This window comes from Anomalospiza imberbis, chromosome 12 (genome assembly GCF_031753505.1).
Source record: "Anomalospiza imberbis isolate Cuckoo-Finch-1a 21T00152 chromosome 12, ASM3175350v1, whole genome shotgun sequence".
NCBI lineage: Eukaryota > Metazoa > Chordata > Aves > Passeriformes > Viduidae > Anomalospiza > Anomalospiza imberbis.
Genome location: NC_089692.1, coordinates 20812832 through 20836246, shown reverse-complemented (window position 1 = coordinate 20836246; position 23415 = coordinate 20812832). Strand labels below are relative to the sequence as shown.

Here is a 23415-nt window from a genome sequence, read left to right as displayed (position 1 = left end):
AGGTGGCAGTGCTGTGTTCACCCTGACCAGACCAGCCTGACGTCCCTGACACGATGTCCCATCCTAAGGTTTGTCCAGCTCCTCGGAGCTCCCACACAGGGATGCTTCTGCGGGAAATGCGTCAGTGCTCGGTGAAACGAGCTCTAATCCTGCTTTGAGTTTCTCATTATACTGTTCACAGAGTCGAAATACAAATTTAGGTCACTTGCCATGAGAATCTGGCTATCCTATGGTTACAGGTTTCTGTTACACCTGTACTTGTGTGGTGAAATCCCTTTACCCCTCAGTAAAGGGGCACCTTCTCACTCGAGCTTCCCTGGGGACAGCCAGCAGCAGACTGGTGGGAGACCAGCCCCAAACAGGCAAACCTGAGCAGAGACTGAAACAACACAGACTTTCCGGCTGTATCCTAAGCATGTGTTCAGATTTAAAAGGAAATATTTGTGCTGTCATGGTTTTCCAAATCAAGAAATTATATTGAGAGGGTCTTTTCTTCTAAAAGTGAGACAAAAAATAAGGCAGGTGCCCCCACAAGGCTGAGTTTTCGTGGCCAGTGAACAGACCACAGGATAACCAGGAACAAGATGGCCAGTAAAATTAGAGGAATGAATTATCAGTGAAGCTCTGTTAGCTCTTCCACAGCATCTTCCATAGCATGTTCCATCTTATTTCCCACTGCAGACCGGGATTAATTGGGCTACTCAACAAGGGCAGCAGTCAGAGCACAGCTCGGAGCTCCTGCCTGGCTGGGACTTTGAAATCAAGTGGTTTAGAAAGTACAAAGCTGTATCTGAATTGTCGTGCATTCAGAAAGATTATAATGCTCACGTGCTGTCCTCGCTTTTATTGCCATGAAGTGATCGTGGCCTACTCTTGCCTTTTCCTCTGGGCAGCGCGATGCGCACCGGGCCCAGGCTGGGGCTGAGCACGGCTCTGCAGTCCCCAGGAGATCTTCCAGCCCAGCATTTTCTCATGAGATTTGTCAGCCATTAAACGCTTCGTGGGAATGTGTTGGTTTAAGCCGATCTTGTGAGGAGCCCCAGCAGTTTTCTGACAGACACCTCTGCACCCTTGCACATTCTTGCAGTGTCTCAGCAGTTCCCACCCCACAGCAATGTCCTACACCCTGTATGGACAACACACATCTCAGGTACTGATACTGAGAGAGTCCATCAATTTAGTTCATTATGAAGGGAAAGACAAATGCATCCAGAATTGATGAAATATTCCAGACAATAACATTTTTAGAAGTACTGTGTGTTCATTTTAATAGTTTATGAATTTGAAGTGGCTGATCTCTCCCTTTTTTTTACTATCCTAAACCGTTCAGACAACAACTGTTACACATATTTCTTTAACGCTATTGTAACTTCAGCTCATTTCACAGGTTTATTTCATATTCCTGAACTATCATATTTCAAAATTTACAGTCTTGCACCAAAGGTCGCATCTGGCCACGTCTAAGTCCTCTAAGATCTGTGATTCTGAAATGCTAAGCTGATGTTGGTTTAATTGATTCTGTGGAAGCCGCGATGCCTGTAACTCCTGAGAATTAGGGCTTTCCACAAACTGGCAAACTTTCAGTGGGTAAAATAAATATCCTCATATCCATGTGATAGAGGGTATATGCACAGCACGCAGTTATATCAACACACCTCTCTAATGATGCACTTTAGATTAAATAGTGTGTCCAAAAGAGCCAAAGGATCACAGTTTGTGGAGCACAAGCCCAAACAAATGCCAGTAACATGTTCCAGCCGTTCCCTTTCTTGGGTGCAGCTGCACCGAAGTCTGAAGATTCCAGCAGGAGGGTTAAAGGAGCTGGGGTGACCCCTGCTGCACCCACGAGCACCCGAACAAGCCCATCTGCCAGCACAGGGTTCCTGGGGTGCCCCTAGCCTCCCCCATGCCAGGCCATGCCCTTACAGGATCCCACAGAGCACTGGACACACCTGCTATGGGATAGCCGAGCCTGGCCTGTACACTTCTCAGAACAGATGTAATAAAACTAATTTATTGCCCCTTTCCCCCAACAGGATTATAGAAACATAAACAAAGAAATGTTGAGTTCTTCAAGGAAGGGCCCCTTGAACTCACGGATGTGACTGGGAGATTTAAGACCACTCTTCTCAAAGTAAGGCTCAGAGTACAACTTTCCTCATCCTGTTTCTGCAGAGTTCTGGAGGAAGTACAGCAGTTTGGGCTGGAGGACTGCTTCCCTTTGAGACACCGAAGTAGCAGCTGCAGGACTGCAGTCCCCTGCCAGCATCCCCCACGCCGGTAGGCAGCCTGGGGGCTGCCCAGGAGCACGGGCTCGGAAAGCTCGGTCCATGCTGCAGAGGGATACGAAATTACGGCCAGGAACCTCGGGAAGTGCTACCGAGCGATCAGCAACCGCGGCCGATGCCAGCACGTACGCGATGGAGGAGGATCAACGCCGTCAGAACGTGTGCCCAGCCGCGTCTCCCCCCAGCCCCGTTCCCTGTGCCCGCTCTGCGGGCCGGGATCCTGCTGCACTTGCCAGCTCGCCCGGACCGCAGCCGTGACCGGGAGCGGGCAGCCCCGGCAGCGCCGAGGGCCGGCCGGGGACGCTCCCGGCTCCTTCCCCGAGACGACGGGAGCAGAGCTCCCGGAGCGCTGCCTTCCCAGCAGCTCTCCTCTGAGTTTTGCTGATAATAACATTACGGTTTTCCCTGCGCTGGCAGTCGGATGAGAGGAGCCCGCAGCCTTTGGAGGGATCGATCCGATCGATCCCAGAGGCTCCGTGTCATTTCCAGGGGATTTGCTAAAGAAGCTACTTATGTCCCTTTTTCATTTTCACCAACTCATTACCAGCTGCTGCTGCTCCCTGCACGCCAGCAGCACCTGCAGGCGTGGCTCGGGGCGCTGCCAGGCCGGTGCCGCTGCAGGGGCCGCTCCCTCGGCGAGCGCGGGGCCGGAGCCGAGCGCCGAGGGCGGGTGACGCACCGGGGCCGCTCCCCGGCTCTCCCTCTGTGCAGGCACGCACCGGCGCTCTCCTTTCTCTTCTCCTTTTTTAAAGGGCAGCCCAGCAGCAGACTAAGCAACTGATCCCCCGGCTTAACTTTTAAATTAAGACCATTGTAAATTTGGGAACTTGAGAAGAGATGGAGAGGACACCCATAATCCTTTGCAAATGTCAAGTGGCTCTCGATATTGGTTACTTTTCAAAGGTAGCTAGGCTACAGCGTGCTCAGTAATGAAAAACCCTGCCAGGCCCACTCCATAGGGCTTCAGTCAATATACATAATATTATTGGGCTTTGAAAGGATTAAAGATTGTTTCTTTTGCCTCCTTCTAATATGGAGATCTATCGCACTTAGAACTCCGAGCGCGCCTTCTCCCGCGGGGAGGAGGCTGCAGCCCTGGGATGCTCCAGCGCCGCTCCCGCGCCCGTCACGGCGCCCCGGCGCCCAGGGATCGATTCACCCGCTCCGCTCAGCCATTCCTGCCCTGGGCATCTCATCGCTCTCCCACGTGGAAGTGGAATCAACACATTTTTAAAGTAAAAGTTAAGCAACACTGAAAGTCTTCAGTTACCAACAGGGCCACAGGGCAGACTTGAAAGGATCGAAACATCTGGAAAAATACCATTTTCCACTACATCCTACTCAAAAAAGTTCATAGATCTGTGTTTTGACTGCAAGAACTCAGTTCCTCACAAACACCCATTAAGTACAAAAAATCTGAACAATTAGCACTGACTGGAAGCTCCCAGGGCCCCTCAGAGCCGTCACGGCAGCTCTGGCAGAGGGGGAGGAGGCCCCAGAGCAACCCAACTCCTGATCCAGGTCCCCTCATTGAGTCTGGGGCTTCTGAAGCACCATCTGCAAAAGGCACATGCAAACTGTGATCTGAGGGGTCTCAGACAGAGCCCCTTATGGCTGAAATACCGACAAACCCAGATGGTTTATCTTTTCACATCTGTATTTTCTTGTCCTGATGTTTAATTAGTATTACTTCATTGAATATGGGGAATTTTTCTTCCTTCCAACCTTGTAAATACGACTATGGCAGGATTCCCCCGAACTCTCCTTTTAGGAAGCCAAATGTGCAATGTTGGCAAGGCTCTGCTCTCAGTTATACTCAAGAGAAAGGCAGCACTTGAGATTCCTGAGTAGGAGAGAGCAGGATTTAGCATCCTGGATGCCAGCGGGGCCCTGCAGTCCCTCAGCTCCCTCTGCTCTGGAGTGCAGCTCCTGTGACTTAATGGCAAAGAGCCATTGATGCCTCCCCACTGGATCTTTGCTGAAGTCACACTAATTCTGAAAAAAGTACTTGAAAAATGTAGTTTTTCCCTTACTATCCATATGGTATCATGATCTTCAACAGGTGAGCTGGAGACCAGAACCTGCAAAGTTCCCATTTCAGCAGAAGACAGGAAATAGGAGAAGAGGAATTAAAGGAAACGCTGTAAGATTTTTAACAGTATCTTAAAAACCTAAATCGGGAAGATTTTCAACTGAAATCCTAACAGAAGTCCTGCTGCAGGTTTCAAGCTTCCCTTCTTTAGGGCTGACTCAACTTTGATTGAATTCAAGAGAAATGGCATCACCAGAGGATAAAGCCTTTGATTTCAGATTGATTTAGAAAAGAAAAATATTCCATGTTAAACCAGCAATAAATAACAGGGAATCTTTACAGACTGGATGACACATTAGTTCGGATGGTGAGAATAGCTTTCCTGAGGTGAGGTGAGCGACTGCCCCTGAGGTCCGGCTGCACAGCCTGGCCAGCTGGTTTGACAGGCTTGTCAGGAGTCCTGAGCTGGCTGCCACTGGCCACTTGTTTACAGTGACCACAGAACTCCATTTTAAGAAGGATTTTGGTAATTCTGTGTGTCACCAGAACTAATCTTACAAAAACGGGTAGGTTTGCTTTATTGTAATGTAAATTTCTTTTAGAAGTTCTGGATGAAAGAATTAGTTAGATATAAGGATCCAAATGAGTTCTTAAAAATTTACATTAACTTTCCAGGGCAACACGTACCCAAAATGGAATAACCAAAAGCTTCCAGTGTCTCTGGTTTGCCTGCTTCTTGTGGGGACAAGCACAAAGTGCTTGTGATGATAGAACAGCTGAGCTGCTGATATCCTTTATGAGATATTGAGAGATTCCAGAAACTCTCCTAACATATTGTAAATATTTTCCAAAAGTCACAAAAATTCCCCTCTGTCTTCAAAGGGTCTGTAAAACTCTCCAGAGATCTGCAGGTGAGGAATCCCATGTGAATGGAGGGAGAAAGGAGAAAGAGCGCCAAGAGAGCAGAAAAGGCCCAATCCACGGGCTAGAAACACAGACATTACACCAAGATAATGGGGGAAAGGGAATAAGAACTGAAAAGGAATCCATGTAATGACCAGATGATCCTTGCTCAAATAAACTCTCTTTATAGGCATCACACTGTCACTTTCATCTTCTGTGATCACAGGAATCCCAGACTTGTGTGGGGCTTCTTGTCTGGTGAGGGAGGGAAACGAGACCCACCCCTGCACTGCCTGCAGGTGTTGTACCCACCTCTGCCAGCAAAAGGGTCTCCAACCTGTTTTTAAAGGCTCCAGCACAAATAGCCCAAGTCCATTAAAACAAGGGAATTAGCAAAAAATAACATCAAAAGATTCTAGCCTGGCAGGGTGATGAATCAGAGGTTAAATACGCAGCACTTGTTCAGGTGTTGCTTGGGGAATTTAGTTTTTCTTTTCATGGTAATTTTAAGTTGAATTTTGAGGCCAACTGTTGTATTTCTTGAGAAATCTATACCATTCTCCTAGCAGTTTCCTCGAATTAACTGACAGAGCTTCACCAACTAAATTCCAATTTAAAAGATTTGTCAGTAAGAAAATCCCAATCTCAATAAAAGGTAAATGCAGCTGGAGCTCTCTGAGCCAGGCTGATGGCAATAAAGGAACAGGGAGTTTCTATTAGCGTGAGTAAGTTAACAGATTCCAGGTAATCCTTCCTATTACCACCAAACACCTGCATACAGATGCCACATCGTAAGTGAGGATGGATTTTTAATTTCTGGACACACCTCATGCTGGGAAGGCAACGGAGGAGGGAAGGATGGGGCAAGACCTTTGCTGAGAAGAGGCTTCCCACTGCAAAAGTCCACGGGATGCTGTAGAATGGTAAAGTCATTCATCACATGTATTTAAAGTTGAATTTGCTGATATTTTATGGTATTGGATTTTATTTCTATTAACATTTTATGCTGAAATTACAGAATGATTCGTGAGTACTGAATTTTTGATTGCTTTTATACTTGCTGGGACACTATTAACGTTGATTTACGTTAATAGCACTGTAAGAAGATATTAACAATGAAATTTCCAAAAGCACTTAGCATCCCATAATTGGAGTTAAATGACAAAAAAAATGAGGGGATAATAAAGTAGAGAGAGAGACAGAATTTTTGACAATACTCCCTCTAAACTGTATTTTTCAGGAAGAACTGGAGCAGGACAATTTTATAAAAGAATAAAGTCACCCATCAGGAAGAGAACACTTGTACTAAGAACGTGAGGGTGAGTGGAGCTGCAGGCGCAGCACGACTTCCCAGGGAGGGATGCCAGGGAACAGCACGGAGTCCCACCGTCACACAGCCCGGGCTGGCAGCTCCCAGCTGAAATCCAGGAGAGGCAGGGGGAGGCTGCTACAGGAGGGACCTCGAAGTGGGCCGAAATGAGCCGGGTTTTGTCTGCTGAGGTCGAGGATGAGGTTTCCCAAGGGAAGGACAGAAATGGGACCCAGTGAAGGTGCTGCGGGATCGGCCAGGACCCCAGAGGTGACTGCACACCTGCCTACGACTTCCTCCGATCCCAAATCCGCTAAAGCAAACCTAATTTACTTCTTTAAAGCAGAATTTCCACAAAATCTACTTTGACATCACTTGGATACTGTTTTTAAAATTCTCTTTCCATTAAAAAAGCATCAAAGTGCTTTTTTGTTAGAAAGTGCTTCACTGATCTCATCGCCAGAAGTTAAACAGCTCTGTCGGGGAACACACAGGGCAATGTGACAAATTGTATGAAAAACTGGGGGAAAAAATAAACTTGAAACAAAAATCTTAAACCAGACAACATAAAGAAACAAAACACCTTGATTGGCTTTGAGTAGCTCTGGGAAAAAAATGCCAAGAATGTTTGTAGGGAGGTGTTTTATCAGTTTTGTTTAAATGACATTTTTGTGGGGGTCAGAAGGGAAATTTGACAAAACACTTTCAAGCAGTTTTAATCAAGAAAATAACTACAAAAATATTATGTTGCAAGAAGATTTTTTTGTCATTTCACTCAGACCAGGAGGGAAGCTCATGTCAGACTATTGTTAAAAACAAATAATTTCAGTGGCGTTTTATGGCCCTCTAGAATATGGAAGAAAGTCATTGTAGAAGTCGAACTACAGAGTAGTGAATAAAAACTCCTGGCTGTACTCAGGAAAACAAATGTGTAGCAACAACAAGTCTCACCAAAGCAATGACACATCAGGTGTGGGATGCAAAAATGAGCAAGGCAAAGGAAATCTTCAGCTCTGTTTGAGATCCATAGACTCAAATGATCACAGGGAACGCTGGGACCTCACCGCCTGGTGATGCCATCCCCAAATTCAGACATGAAGCTGCTGTTACAGATTTCAAAATACAAATATATATATATGTGTGTATATATATATATATATATATATAAGCAAAAATGAGCAACCTAGTCTAGTGGAAAGTGTTCCTGCCCATGGCACGGTTTGGAACTGGATGAACTTTTAAGATCCCTTCCAAGCCACACCATTCTGGGGTTGTATGATAAATACTAATGTACAAACCTCAGCTGAGCAGGGATCTGTGAGATGGGTTAGTGGCTCATGACCTGTCTCTTCCCACATCAACCCACCTCAAGTCTGGAGTGGTCCAGCTGCAGGTTGTGGCAGAGATCATCTGGGGAATGAGTTCTTTTGTGTGACCACAAACAATGATCGTGCTGGTCAGGAAATGCAGGATTTGTTATTATACAAAAGCAAAAAGATTTCTTGTTTTGAAAGATCAGCCAATATTTCCCTTCGATGGGAGAATGACTGTTCCACAGGCATGGCTGTATTTTGGACACTGTAAAAAACAAACAAACAAACCCCAACCCAACCCCTTTTATCAGCAGGAACCACATTTGCTTACAAAGAAGATCTGTCAGCAGCCCAGAGTAAATAGATCAAATGGAGCTGACATGCTACTAAATTTAATATGCATCCTTGTGCCTTTAAAATTCCCATCTACCCACGCATTTCAAAGGTAAGTTTGTGGATTTCTTAAGTAATTATATTTCAGTAACAGGCGAGAGAGAAACGCCTGGAAACTTAACAAAACCACTGACTGCTATATAAATTACAAACTGATTGATGGATGGAGAACTTAGATGAATTGTTAAATTGGCACATGATTGGGTAAACAGGTCCAAGGCTCGTGTAGGGCCCAGCTCAGCAGACTGTGACAGACACGGACCCAAAGGAACAGCCACGCAGACGAAGCAAGGGGTGAGCGCTCACTGGGTACCCAAAGGCAGAGTCAGGTACTGGATGGGCACTAGCGTGGAGGAGAGACACAGAGCTGCAGAGCCAGGTACTGGCACGCAGGTGTATGAGGACACAACCGTCCCCGGCCCCCTCACCGTCCTGGCTGTTCTCCCACAGCCCGTGTGCAACCTGCTCCCCACCGCTGCAGCAAACCCCACCTCTGTGGGGCTGACACCACAGCCAGAGGGCCCCGGGGGAGCAGGGCTGACATGAGGGGCCAGGAAACGGCTGTTTCAGGAGCAGAAGTGTCAGAGAAAAGCAGATTGTATGAAGAGGAGAGAGGAGGTGGCCATGCTCCTGAGGGCAACACCGATCCCCACAATGCCAAATCCTCCCAAGGGCCCAGCGCCGCACTCGCCTCTCCAAGCTGCGCCACTGGCCAGCGCCTGCAACATCTCAAGTGGGAAAATGTAATTTTATTAAGGCTCTTGGAGCTTCACTCTGAGCATCTGCACTGCAGCAGAGCATACAAAGGGAGGTTATGAAGAATTTCTCATTACGGCCACAGGCGCAGACTCATAACATCCCCCGGCCAACCTCAGTTAATAAAGCTCCTGCTCGGCCCACCTGCCCCCAGCCCCTCGCCCACAGGTGCCCCCGCCCTGGGCCACCCTGCGCATCGCTCCCTCAGCCCTCACGGACAGGAAACTCCTGCTTTGTCTTCCCTAACTCTTATTGCATGGGCACCTTCATTTGCAAACCTGCTCTTGGAGGCCCAGAGCTGTAATTAATCCATGTCACAGGAAAGATGTAGTGTCGGGAGAATTTATGACTGGCTCTGAGCTGCCGTGATGAGCAGGGGCACCTCAGCCCCTTGTGATATAAATGCCTCTGCTAATTGGATTGCAGGAGCTAATCAGGAGCTGGAGAGAGAATGAAGGCGCTCAGCCTCCTCGCTGCTGGCGTGGGCTGATAAAGCTGGCAGCCACGGGAACTGCATCTGCAGGAATTGCATCCTGGCCCGAGATGGCTATCGCGGCGTGCCCAGGGCCACTGGCGTGGGGCGGCCGCGCAGCAGAGCAGGGAGAGCGGCTGCCCACGGGGCTGTGCTCACACCCATGGGCTGTGCTCACACCCACGGGCTGTGCTCACACCCACGGGGCTGTGCACACCCACATAGGCATGGGACTGTGCACACCCATGGGCTGTGCTCACACCCACGGGCTGTGCTCACACCCACGGGGATGTGCACACCCACATAGGCATGGGACTGTGCACACCCATGGGCTGTGCTCACACCCACGGGGCTCTGCACACCCACATAGGCATGGGACTGTGCACACCCATGGGCTGTGCTCACACCCACGGGCTGTGCTCACACCCACGGGGCTCTGCACACCCACATAGGCATGGGACTGTGCACACCCACGGGCTGTGCTCACACCCATGGGCTGTGCTCACACCCACGGGGCTCTGCACACCCATGGGCTGTGCAGGTGGGCCTGGGGGCACAGGGAGGAACGGGCTGCACCTGGCCAGGAGCTGTCCAGGAACACCCCGCTGGCTGCTCTGGCCGGCAGCACATCGGGCAGCCCTGGCCGGGGTACGACCATGGCATTGCACAGCCGCCTGGTCTGGCCGGTGTTGCAGACACCCCATGGCCGCCCTCAGCAGTCCTTGGGATCTCCATGGCTGACCTCAAGTATTAGAAAGGAGCTGAATATTCAACGATCCCAATACTGTGTCTATTGACACCTTCAGTACGTGTCTTTCCCCCGAAAGACAGAGAACCCGAGAGATGAGGTGGAAGAGACACAACAAGGACACTCCTGCAGTAGGAGTGAGGTTGACCATGCCAGGAGCAAACTGGGCAGATGTCACCGGCTACACGTGTTCCACACACCCCACAGGCGGTCAGATGATGGGTGGGCAGGCAGGAGGTGGCTCCTGAGGACAGGCTCAGGATGCTCTTAAGATGGTCTGACTCCAGCCTTCACAGAATCTTAAAGCACCATGATCATCCCCAGCTCCTGACCAGGGCAGACCTGTCCTCAGGGAGATGGGAAGAATCCTGGATGAAGAGCTCTAACCTGGCTCTCCACCCACACAAACCAAACACACGCAGGTCCTCACTAGAGGACAGGGGTTTTTTTTTGCAATCCAAGTCTCTTCTACATTCAAACAGCTTTCCTGTCTTCTCCATGTCCTTCTTATTGCCCTTTATTTTCATCTCTGGCTCCCTTTCTTACAAATACATGGATTAGAAAGTAAATCCTGAAAATGATGACTAAACCCAGCCATCTCTCCTTACGGAAACACTTTCCCACCTTCTTAAACCTTTTTGGAGGCACAAGGGAAAATAACCCTTGTATTTATGCAAATTTCAAAGTGGCGTGTGATGATGGAAACAAAACAGTGCTGGAGCGCAGCCAAGGCATGGCACCGACGGGGCCTCTCAGCTGCTCGCCTCCCGATTCTTCAGGGGAAGCAGCTGTAGAGAAATGAAAATACAGAAGCCCCCGCACACGCCCGCCGCCGCCCGCGCGCATTCCAGCACCCGTCACCTCGGAGGCGGCAGGATGCGGGCTCTGGCCAGGCACTGCCTGCAGCCTGGAGCACCCTGTCGTCCCCCACAAGCCTCCCTGTCCCGCTGTTCCCGATTCCCCTTTCAGGAATTTACAAACATTTTCCGCAGATCAATATCTGTATTGATTATTCATTGTGAGCGAGTCGTGTGTCTTTGGTGATCCAACCTGGCAGAGTGAGCAGCCAAAGGCTGCAGCAGATACAGGGGGGGAAAAAAAGGAGAAAAAAGCCCTACAGAAGGCGAGAGAGACCCAGATCTGGCTGGGTTTGCTGCTGCCAGCAATGGAGACGGATGGAGAGGAAGGAAGGAAGAAAATGGGAATGGCATGACAAGGAATGAAGAGACAAGAGAGCCGAGGAGAAAAAGCGAGAGCAGGAAAAACAAAGTCACCGCTGGAGAACTGGTGCCGGGGCATGCCGGCAGCCTGGAGAGATTCCAACCTTGTCCTCGCCCTTCTGCACAGGGATGCGATGGACTTACTGCTTCGGGAGTGAAAAGTGACTCACGGTTTTGGTATCTGCTACGTAAGAGCTTTGGGGGGATTCCTTGGCTGGCTGACAGAAAGGGAAGAAAGCAGCAGCAGTGAGGTAAAACGCGATCCCTTCCTCCTGCCTTCCTGGGAATACGCGTCGCCCGGGCTGGCTGGAGCAGCTCGCTGCTCGCTTATGATATGCAAAAGGAGAATAATTAAAAGCGCCAGCATCACTTGCAAAGTGAGTAAACACAAAGCCTTTCAAAACATGCTCTTCAGCTAATGAGAAGCTGTAATTTCTTATACTTAAAGGCAAAAAAGAGCCTGATGAGGCTCGGTGGAGTGTGCGCGCGCGCCTGCGTGTGTGTGCGTGTGTTTGTAGATATGAGAGAATCAGTTAATTGTTGATGATGTTTAGAAAAGGGATTATGAGAAAAGACACTGAAATGATGACAGGGAACATCTTGGATCAGAGCCAGAGAAATAAAATAATCAAGGACAATCAAGCCTGCAGCTCCGGAGAAAGCGACGACTGTTCTGCCAGGGACTTGGAAGGAATTTCCCCGCGCTGCCGAGCTGCAGCTGGAATACGTGCTTGGCACCAGGAGAGAGAACTGCAAGGAGCAGTTTGCTTGGAGCATGAGACCACAGAAGAGAGAACTATGGAGCTCTGCTATAATTCAGAGGGTAAACAGCTTTGTCTGCTTATGTGTCAGGTGGAGACTTGATTTTGTCCACATCTGACCTGCCCTGAAAACGCAACTTCTGAAATCCCCTGGCTGAAGCCGGAGCTGAGGATTCTCCAGACGCCTCTCCAGAACTACTGTGTTATGAAAACAAAGGAAAGGGAGCTAGAGGAATTAAGTTCTCCTGTGGCTGCAGGACCTGATGGACCTGACCATGGAAACTGTCTCTGGAATCGATTCCTTCCTTAATTCTGGAAATCAGAACCCCCTTGCTCCAGCTGGGGATTGCAGCTCACAAGCACACAGGAAAGGTGGCGGTCATCGGGAATACCGGGAGCAAGCTTTCCTTCCAACCTGGGCATCTAGCTGCTGTCCTGAACGGATGGATTTTAATAAATGTTGGCTTTCTCTTGGGCTGAGGTTGGGTGGGGAGAGAGAATAAAGGGAAATTTAAACCATCCTGTGACTGCTGTGTTGTCAGTGAGCTACAGAAATGCCGTCCCTTTGTTTTGGATGCTGAACTCCGTCTGACTTCATTGTTGCTGGATTTTGGCACGTTACACTCTGGGCTTCTCCAGCAGCAGAAACACATGGTCTATTAAAGTGGGAATCTTTGGGGACGCGGAGGCAGAGGAACGAGCCAATCATACGTGGCTTTTGCACATTCCCTGTTTTCCAGCTTTGCGGAAAGCTTTCCGGACGGTGCGGATGGTAGGTACGCGAGTGCCCAGGAGGGCGGAGGGCAGCGGGGGCGCGGAGGGGCCGGGGCGCTGGCGGGGCCGGGATGTGCCACGGCCGCGGCCGCAGGGCTGCCAGGCAGACTCCCCTTCCTTCTCCCCTTCCCTGCGCCCGGCTGCCGAGCCTGTCAGACCTGAGCGGAATGTTAAACGCCGCGAGCAGATTAGCATATTAACCAGCGCTGCCCGGGCGGTGGCAGCCCGGCAGCCGTGGCCATGGGGGCACAGCCTGTCAGAGCTCAACCGGCTCCTTTGTCAGAGCCCTTTTCATGTTTGTGTTTGCCTTTTGTTTCCCAATCAGACCCTAGAAATTCATTAACAGCAATGAAAGACGGGGATGCAAAAACCTATAATGAAAACAAATGATCTATTTAAACGGTGCTGGGGCTGAAAGGAGGGGGTTCGTGGCGCCGGGAGTAGAGAAGGAAATCCTACCACCTGGAAAATGCCGGGACGTGCGTGTCCTTCCCCGTGCCAAGGCTCCAAGGAAACAGCTACTACAAAGGCGGTGGTGTGCGTAAAGATGTTGTAGCATTGTCTTTACAGAGCCTCAAACAAATACCAGCGACTGGTCAGAAGGAGAGGTCGGTGCTCATTGTCCCTGCTCCGGCTGCCGGTAATGCCGGAATTCCTCTCTGGTACTCGATGGGCTTGAATTAGAAACAACTTGCAGTGCCCGCAAAGATTTAAGATCACTTGACTTTTAAAACCACTCGAGTTGGTTCACACGGGTCCTCTGCTCTGGCCCAGCAGCGTCCTTCGGCCAGCAGCCCTGACGGGAAGGTGCGGTGGCCACAGGGGACAGCACGGACCGGGCGCCGCCACTGTCCTGGACCTGGCCCCAGGATGCTGGACCTGACACCAGGTTCTTCAGGTGTCTTCCTCTCCTGTGCTATTTCTTAAACAGATTATTTCACAAATGTTACTGTCCCCTAAAGTGTCACATGGTTGTGAGAATAAAAAGATTTAATCCAAGCATGGCCTTTTTATCAGAATTGATCAAATAAGAGAAAAACTGAAATAATGTATGTTGTATGATTTCTATTTGTAGATGGTGTGTGGGGGCTTTAAATATCACAGAGGCACAACTTACGTATTTGTCAACAGGATTTTCAGGCAAATCTGAATGTCCTCTGCCCCAGAGCTCCATGCCCAGGCTGAGTGTGCCCATGTGTGGGGTCACACAAGCAGCCGGGGACACCCTTCCCTGCCCCCGACACGGCATCCCCGAAAATGTGTCACTGGCACAGTTCTCTGAGCTCCAAGAGTCTGTAATTTGTACCTCTGGGAAGCAAAAATGTTAGCAGGGAAAAGGGAAACGGGCTGCAGCCCCTTTGTCACTGTACCCAGCTCTTACACTGGCTGGGTCCACGGGCAAAGGCTCCAGGGCTCTCTGTCTGTGTCCAGTGAGGTATCCCACTAATTCCAGCTGATTTCATCAGCTAAGAATCAAAGACAGACAACACAAAGATTTTATCTGTTGCAGGAATTGAAGAAAATCTCTCAACACCTGCCACACGTCCACATTTTTCAGCAAGGAAAACAACAACAAACTCTTGTCTGAGGAAACCTCTCCAATTTGTACCTGGTAAAGACATGCTGGATAATCTTATTCTAATGGACTTAATCTATCTCCACAATTAGATAAACAAACTAAACCCTTAAGAACCTTCAAAATTTATCCTAAAACTACCACCAGTCCTTATCATTAAAGCTTTAATTGTAAAGGAGCAAATAATGGCGAAATCACAGAATTATAGAATGGTTTGGGTTGGAAGGGACCTCATCCAGTGCCACCCCCTGCCATGGCAGGGACACCTTCCACTGTCCCAGGCTGCTCCAAGCCCTGTCCAACCTGGCCTGGGACACTGCCAGGGATCCAGGGGCAGCCCCAGCTGCTCTGGGCACCTGTGCCAGGGTTTGCTGTGTGCTCAGGTTCCTGCTGACCATGGCTGGACTGTTGATGTGGTGCCAATGGGATTTGGAGCCGCTGAAATAAAACCACATTTTCACAGCAGCTTCTGAAAGAGCCTTGTGCTGGTTAAAAAGTATTTTGGAAAATAACACGAGAACTGTCTCTCATATGCCAAAATATCACCCAGGTGATGAGCTGCAAACACATTCCCAGGCATTTTCCTTGGTATTGAAACAAAATAGAGGAAAGTTACTAAAAATATGTTACATTCTTATACCAGAAGATCAAGACATGCATTAAAAGACAGTAACAAATACCCACTTGCACCCTGAAATACAGCCTTGATCCCGTGGTCTGCCCTTCCTCTGCGCTTATGGAAGAGCAATTAGCCCCTAAACAGGTAATTAAAATAACACCCCATAATTACATCTATGAAACTATCACAGAGTATGAACAAGGGCCTTTTCCTCACCAGGTTGAAATCAAAGCCTTCATTTGAAATCAAATGACTTCAGGTCATTTAGAATGACCAAGTCTATTCTAAATCCAAAAGAACCATTCTGACTACCATGGAGAAGAAAGTTCCTTTTTACAGGGGAAGTGAACAGAATGTGTTCTACTGACACAGAACCAAAATTGCTGATTTTTCTCCCTCAGCTGGTTAAGGCCTGGGGTCTCTTCTGAAAGCACACGAGCCTCACAATATCCGGGCCTTTGGCAAAATAGAATTGTACCTGCTTGTACCAGCTCTACAGATTAAAAAGTACAATTCTGCTAAACAAAAGTCCATTTTCCCATGGACATTAGAAGAGTAATTCTCCTCTGGAGGCTTTCTCCTTGTCTTCTTTCCACTTGTGTGAGGTCCTTCCATACTCACCTCACACTTGCTTTTCGTCACCTGTGTATGTCCCTTCAACACAATTTAACCTGCAGTTTTAATTAACTAAGATGCTCGAAGCAATCACCCCAAAGCTCCCCGAGGCATTCACCACTCATCTCTTTGTCACCCCAGTACCAGGTTTTCTTTGGAGTTTGTGTCACCTTCTCACAGCCCCACAGCCCCACTCAGTCTGATGAAGCTCTGAGGGTGGGCAGGAATCCATCCCACAGCATAATCCCACTTTTTCCTACCACTGTCATTAATGAAACAGCACAGACTGGTCCCAAAATGCAGTTATTTTGCAGGTGCTACACATTTTAAAAGAGAACTTGTGATCTCCAATACAACAAAATCAGTGAGGACATTGTAGTGTGAGAAAGTCACAACTGGCCACCAGCGTTGTCTCTCCAAAATCTTTCCAACTGTCCCCATGTAACCCCCTTCCACTTGCTCCTGTCCCCCTTCTCAGTGCTTTTCTGTCCTTTCTGTGCTCCATCCATTGTTTCCCCCCCTCGTTCTCATATCACAGTCAAGAACACTGACCCCAGGGAAGGTGGGATTTCAGCATTGCCATTCCTCCACAAAATCTCTGGGTTCAGTTTGTAACACCTGAAGAACATTATTCACCCCCTCAAAGAACACCAAGTCCTGGAACATTTCCCAACTAAATTGAAAAAGTAGATGCTTTCCTCAGGATCCTCTGAGATACTGAGAGCACAAAGCTAATGAGAGTTTGCCTATCACACAATTTCCCGAGGTTTCCGTTACATTTATAAGTCTGATGATTCTCAAGAACTTGAAGTGTGCACTCGTGTTGTAAACAAAATACTTCAGATAAAAACGCAGGAAGAGGAAAGAAACCTTCTTGAAAGGATAAAACCCCACCAAGAACTAAACACACAGAAAAAATCCAACTCCAAATTTTGCATTTCTCAGTTTTCCATAAAGATAGAGAGCTCTGATGAGTATTTTTTGAAACCTGCCATTAATCTTTCCATTGCTACCACTATCAAGGTTAGTATTTAGTTTAATACTAAATATTCCAGAGATTATGAATGACCTTATAATGACTAAGTATATACAAATATATTAAAAGCAGGTACTTCACAGTAACTCATTGAAGTCTATTTACACACAAAATAATTTTTAATGAAAAATTACTACACTTGGACCACAGGTATTTTTCCAGTGCCAAATCTCACTGGTAGGAAGGAAAGGGATATTTGTCCCATCTTCAGGAAGGTGTGTTTTCTGCCAGCACAACATTTACCATCATTTTGGGAAACTCATATTTATGAATTGCAACAGACCATCCAAATATGATGTACTTTCACCAATTCACATGGAAAATGAACCAGATCAGGGGTCTCACCCTTTCCTCATCCTTCCTCATGGCTGTTTGATTAGGACAGACGTTCAAGGGACAGTTTTCCTGCTAAGATTAAGGCAAAGGCACTAATCACTCGGCCTGTTCTTTAATGACAGAAACTAACAGTTAAGAACCACATAAATAATCAAATAACAGAGTCCTGATGGTTCTTCACCAGCCCAGACAGAGCTGCAGCCTGGCAAGGCTTTGTAGACATGTAGGAAAAATACAATCTATGGATGGCCTTGTTCAAAAAACACATTTTCACTGAAAGTAAGAGGAGCCAACACTACTGGCCAGCGAGTGAGGTGCTCAGAAACACTCCAGGCAGGTGGCATTTAAACAAAACCACAGCATGGAGGAGAAGGAGGAGAGAGCAAACCCTGCAGCTCAGGGAGCACAAAGAACCCTCAACTCTGCCTGAGAACAGCTCTGTTACATGTAATCACATCTCTCCTAATCCAGGTGATTTACATTACACATCCCAGGAGGGCGACCAACACAAAAACCACTTCTACAAGGCTTATGAAAATTAGAGCTTCCTACCTCACTGTGGAAACGTGGAGGTGTCGCAGGATCTGGTGCCGGTGAGTGGAGCAGGGGAGATGGTTCCTATTCAGACCAGAAAAAGTCAGTACAAACTCTCCAGATCAAAGCCTGCCAATAAAAGAATGGGAAGAATATAAAATATTTTGAAGGATTTGGAATAATGCAGCAAAAGAAACAGAAGTTTGGGTACAGCATGGAGTCGTTGGTATTTTTTGTGTTCAGTTCCAACTCAGCCAACATTCCCAGCCGTTCCATCTCCTCTGTCACTGAGGGCTGACCTGTAGCACCTTTCTGACAGGTATACTTTGACTCCTACTGCAAAGCTGCAACCCCAGCCTCTGGGCTTCATAGGGAAAAGACTCCATCAACTCCCTGTAAGTGGCTTTGCCCACAGGAGCCCCCATGCTCATCTGTACCACAGACGGACTCAGCCATCAGCAAAGCCAGAAGCTCTGTGGTCTCTTCTGCTCTAACCAGTGCAGCCCAGTCTGGCTGCTCACACAGCCAGCAGCGGAGCAGAGACATCAGTAAGGAAAACAAACAGAGCGAGGAGTCAGGGGAAACAGCCTGATTGATGGGAAGTCTTCTGCTTCCCAAGGAAAGCCCTCCTTTTGGGTGCCCAGCTTGGCACCTGGGTGGGCAGCTGGCCGCGAGGTGTCGTGCAACTGATGCCAGGAGGTTTTTGGGACAGGAACTTTCCCAATCCAGTGGTGGTTCTTGCTGCAGTCACACATCTGTGGCTGTCGGGAATTTATAACTAGAAATTACAGAACTCTCAGGAAACACTGTTTGCTGTTGCCCAGTTTGCTGCTGCTCTGTCTGTGCTCTGCACCTGAAGCTGCGGCTGCCCCTGGATCCCTGGCAGTGCCCCAGGCCAGGCTGGACAGGGCTTGGAGCAGCCTGGACAGGGGGAGGTGTCCCTGCCGTGGCAGGGGTGGGCTGTGGTGAACGTTCAGGCCCTTCCAACCCAAACCATCCTGGGATTCTATGGACACCGTGGGACACAAGCATGTGTGAGACACACCGGGGAAAGGCCAAACCACCACACATTCAAAGCTTGGTTTAAACCAACGGAAAAAGGAAGTTATCTGAAATAAAAAAGGTACTTTCAGGAAAATGGAAGTTGTTTTCAAACAATAAAAATAGAAAAGGATATAAACCCAGCACACTAAGTGCAAACCCACAATAAGGCAAGGCAAAACAGGGTCTGGAGAACAATCATCAGAGTTCGTAGAGCTAATAAAAGCTTCCCCAACACAAAAGCAGGAAGCCTGTCTGTCACCCAGAGCTGCTGATAGATGGGCAAGGAGTAAAGGGGGGAATTAAGAAAGATAAGGGCACAGCAGCAAAATTAAATTAATTCCTTGCACTGCCGTTCACTGTGCAGGGGTCAGCAGGGTTCATATGCCAGAGCAACAAATCACCAGAGGCCGACAGAGCTTCCTCAAGGAGCCCAAAGATGAAATTGCTGAACTTTCTTCCTTTGCATCTGAGGACTGGAAGGTGACACGTCTTTGCAAAAGGCTTTAGGAGTGACCCTGGGAATGACAGACCACCAAGTCTGATTTCCAGAACAGGCAAAAGGGTAGAAAACTGTGGGACTGATCAGAATTAGCAGCACTGAATAAACACGTCTGAGGCAGAGCCTGGAAGACAAGAGCAGAGTTTATATGTACAGATCCGAGTCGTCTGATGAGGAACCAGCCCTGCTAATACAAGAGATTTGGGCTGATACCGTGGAATCTGATTTTCTAAAAGCTTTTCTAGAACATCCCTCACTAAATGTTCTTAAAGAAACTAAACTGTCATGGAGAAAGAAGGATTAATCTTCCTGTGAATTCCCAATAAAAAGACGGGAAAAAAGGGGCACAAACACAACATTAGCAAGGGATGGAGCAGAAATTCTGCACTGCTTCAGCTCAGTCATGAATAATTTGCAAGAAGAGAAAGCAAAGTGACGCGCAGGTAATGAGGGTAACATGCAGAGTTTTTCAGGAAAGTCAAGTTCAAGAGAGAGGAGCTCCTGCCAAACCACCCAGAGTTCAGACTGGAGCCACAGTGCCAGTGCCCATCTGTGTAATGGGCCATTTCATGGGATCCATTCCTTGGACTTCGGCAGGTGCTGTGAGCCTGCATTCCCCCAGTCTCTGAGGTGGCACTGAGATGTGACAACCATCCTTTGGCTACCACCAGGCTAGTTCCTGGTGAATACCTGACTCCATCCTCTGACTGACTGATGAAAGAAGGAAAGCTTTGCCATGGCTGTGAGAAATCTCCCTGCAAATACCTGCCACCTCAGAGGATCATCCTCCAATCCAACTGCAAACGGGATGAAATCCCTTTCATTGTTCTGGGATGGATGCAGGTGGGCAGGGGCTGCTGAAGCTGCTCTCGACCTGCCCAGGAATGTGCCTGCAAAGGGCTCACTGCTCTGCTCCCGATGTCACCTGGGGGGCACAGGCCATGTCCCCTGGCTGGGGCAAGGATGGATGGAGAGAATGGCTCTGCAGCTGTCACAAAAGGACTGCTTTCTGGAAAGGGTACTCTGCTGGAAGGAGCTTGTCCCTCTGCCTGGCCCTGCCAGCTCCTCTCCTGGACTCCAGAACGACATGGGAATTCCTCCTGCCCGGCTGAAGCTGGCAGGGAGCTTCCCCAGCATGGCAGAGAGCTTTCCTGGCATGGCAGGGAGCTTCCCCAGCATGGCAGAGAGCTTTCCTGGCATGGCAGGGAGCTTCCCCAGCATGGCAGAGAGCTTTCCTGGCATGGCAGGGAGCTTTTCTGGCATGGCAGAGAGCTTTCCTGGCATGGCAGGGAGCTTTCCCGGCATGGCAGGGAGCTTCCCCAGCATGGCAGGGAGCTTCCCCAGCATGGCAGGGAGCTTTTCTGGCATGGCAGAGAGCTTTTCTGGCATGGCAAAGAGCTTCCCCAGCATGGCAAAGAGCTTCCCCAGCATGGCAGGGAGCTTCCCCAGCATGGCAGGGAGCTTCCCCAGCATGGCAGAGAGCTTCCCCAGCATGGCAGGGAGCTTCCCCAGCATGGCAGGGAGCTTCCCCAGCATGGCAGAGAGCTTCCCCAGCATGGCAGGGAGCTTCCCCAGCATGGCAGGGAGCTTCCCCAGCATGGCAAAGAGCTTTCCTGGCATGGCAGAGAGCTTCCCCGGCATGGCAGGGAGCTTCCCCGGCATGGCAGGGAGCTTTCCTGGCATGGCAGAGAGCTTCCCCAGCATGGCAGGGAGCTTCCCCACCATGGCAGAGAGCTTCCCCAGCAGCAGCTGCCTTGACTCTGCCCCAGCTGAGTTCCTGTACGGCAAAGAAAGAGCATCCAACAAAGCCCTCACTAAATTAAACCCATAGTCCTGCTTGCAGCTCAGAGACAAGGGGGGTCCCGACGCCTGCCCAGGGCGGGCAGCACCTGCCCCTGGCGGGCCGGGGCTCGGGCGCTCCCTTTGTCCCACCACGTGCCCACATACTGAGTCACTTGTTCCCGTCTGATCGCAATTAGCACCGTGCCAAATTCCTCGTGCCCCACGCTAATTCGAGAGGATGGGCATGTCACACCCTGCCAAGAATTACAGCCACTGCCAGCCGGGGCAGCCCGACCCTTTCATTAGGCCTTTGTTTCAGAAGTGAGGGCTCATGGACTCTCTTTCTTTGTTGGAAATACCCGTGGAGGCACTGGAGGAGGCAGCAGCCGCAGGCCTGGCCCTAAGGATGCCGTGTGTGTGAGTGAGCCAGGCGAGGGGCTCTGCCCCACTCCCTGCCCTGTCACAGAACCCACACATGTACAGAAATGCGCTGTGTCCGGGCGCTGGCACCCCAGAGCTTCATCGCTGCTGCGGAGCTGCGCAGCAGAGCCACAGCGCAGAGGCAGCAGCAAGCACGCAGCCCTCCCTGCCCTCCCTGGCCACACAAGCGGCGTTGTGAATGCCCGAGATGAGAGCGCAGACAGCCCCGATGCCCTGCGTCAGCCCCCACAGCCAGGCAGCTCCCCGGAGCCAGCAGGGAGGGCTCTCCGGCGACCTCGGGCCGTGCCCAGGGCCAGAGCCAGCCACAGCGTGATGAAAACGTGCTCTTTGCTGCTTCTTGTCTCCTGCTGTCATTTGAGCATCGCTCCTGACAGGATCTAGGGATACCATGATGATGGCCAGAACATCCACGAATTCTGCTTGCTAAGCTGGTGATGCTGCTGACATTTCTGGGTGGTGATTCCCTTCTGCCTGGTGTTGGCCAGAACAGAATCACAGAATGCTTTGGGCTGGAAAAGGCCCCTAAGCTCATTGAGTCCAGCCACTCCCCACCACTGCCACATCCACACGTTTTTTAAATCCCTCCCGGGATGGGGACTCCCCTGCTGCCCTGGGCAGCTGTGCCAGGGCTGGACAGCCCTTTCCAGGAAGGAATTTCTCCCAGTACCCAACCTTACACAGACTCAGCAGTCTGGCTTTTGAAGGACACTCTGCTTTCCTGAAACCAGCCTGTCTGCAGCACCCAAGGCTGTTGTAACCTGTACACACAGGCTGTTGTAAAACCTCAGTAATTCCAACTGATTCCAAGGAGGATGTTGTGAATTACTGAATTTGTCAGGTTAGCAGCACGAGAGCAAACTGTTCAGACAGAACAATGCTTCACAAAATGCAATTTAACTGATTTTCTTAATTGTGGGCTGACTCTGATTTATGCTAATTCATAACAGATTATGAACTCTATTATGTAATTAGAAAAATGACCATAAAACTTTCACAATGCTGGAGAGGTTTTTGGTTATTTGGATTTTTACGCTCCACTGCTTACGAGGGCTGGCACACACATGGCTGGGCGTGTGTCCCCACGTCCCCCCAGCACAGACCCGCCATCGATTGCGGAGCACAGCCCTGCTCCACGCAGCAAACGAAGCCATTTATCGAGCACTGGGGTTGCTCTGTGAGGGACTGAGAGAGGGACACACATCCTCCATGGAGAGCCTGAGGCACATCAGGATGTGGCCAGGTATTGTCCCAGCCCTGGAACTGTTCAAGGCCAGGCTGCACAGGACTTGGAGCGCCCTGGGATAGTGGAAGGTCCCTGCCCATGGCAGGGGGTGGGACAGGATGAGCTCTGAGGTCCCTTCCAGCCCAAACCATTCTGGGGTTGCTGCTCTGGTTGCTGGAGCTGACTGGGGTCTCTCTGGGTCACGTCCTGCTCGGCCTCCTGGCTTGGGAAGAGGATGGACCAACAGCCTCTGAGGCCGGAGGGCAAAGCGACACCGCCAGTATCCTGGGGAGGCAATCCCCCACCAGAGCACTGAGCAGGACATGGAATCGGTACATTTGAAATCCTGCCTGTAAGGTTTTTCACCCCGAGTGTGCATCTGACGGGGCCTGAGCAGGAGTGAGGGGCTGGGTGAGCAGCCACGGTGCAGAGGCGGCTGCTGGAGCTGTAATTGGTTTTCGATGATTGTATCTTTTCCTGTGGTACTGCCGCACATGGCTGCGTTTTGTACGATACTGAAAATCAATAAAAATGCATGAAAAAATGTTCTCCCACCCCCCCCCCTTAAAAGTTAAATAATCTTGTTAGGATTCTGGCACCGCTATTTTAAATCAGTCAGTCTTTGTTTTTCTTCCCAAGCCTGAGACTCGCCGGGTTCCCCCAGGACCCTGCTGAGCAGCCAGCGCCGTGTTCCAGCCCGAGCCCTCGGACACACAGGACACAGGGAGGTGTCACCTCTGGC

The 23415-nt window shown here is 49.7% G+C and overlaps 1 protein-coding gene and 1 long non-coding RNA gene across 2 annotated transcripts; both read left to right on the top strand.

Moving 5' to 3' along the window:
• The first annotated feature begins 10431 nt into the window (after positions 1-10431).
• LOC137481507 (uncharacterized) lies at positions 10432-14018 on the top strand. Its single transcript, XR_011003516.1, has 2 exons — positions 10432-12967; positions 13295-14018. It is a non-coding gene; the product is annotated as an uncharacterized lncRNA (long non-coding RNA).
• A 6297-nt stretch (positions 14019-20315) lies between these two features.
• Positions 20316-21059, top strand: LOC137481235 (putative lysozyme-like protein). The gene has a single exon (XM_068202806.1). It carries the CDS (start codon positions 20316-20318, stop codon positions 21057-21059), a length of 744 nt encoding a protein of 247 aa, XP_068058907.1.
• The last annotated feature ends 2356 nt before the right edge of the window (positions 21060-23415 follow it).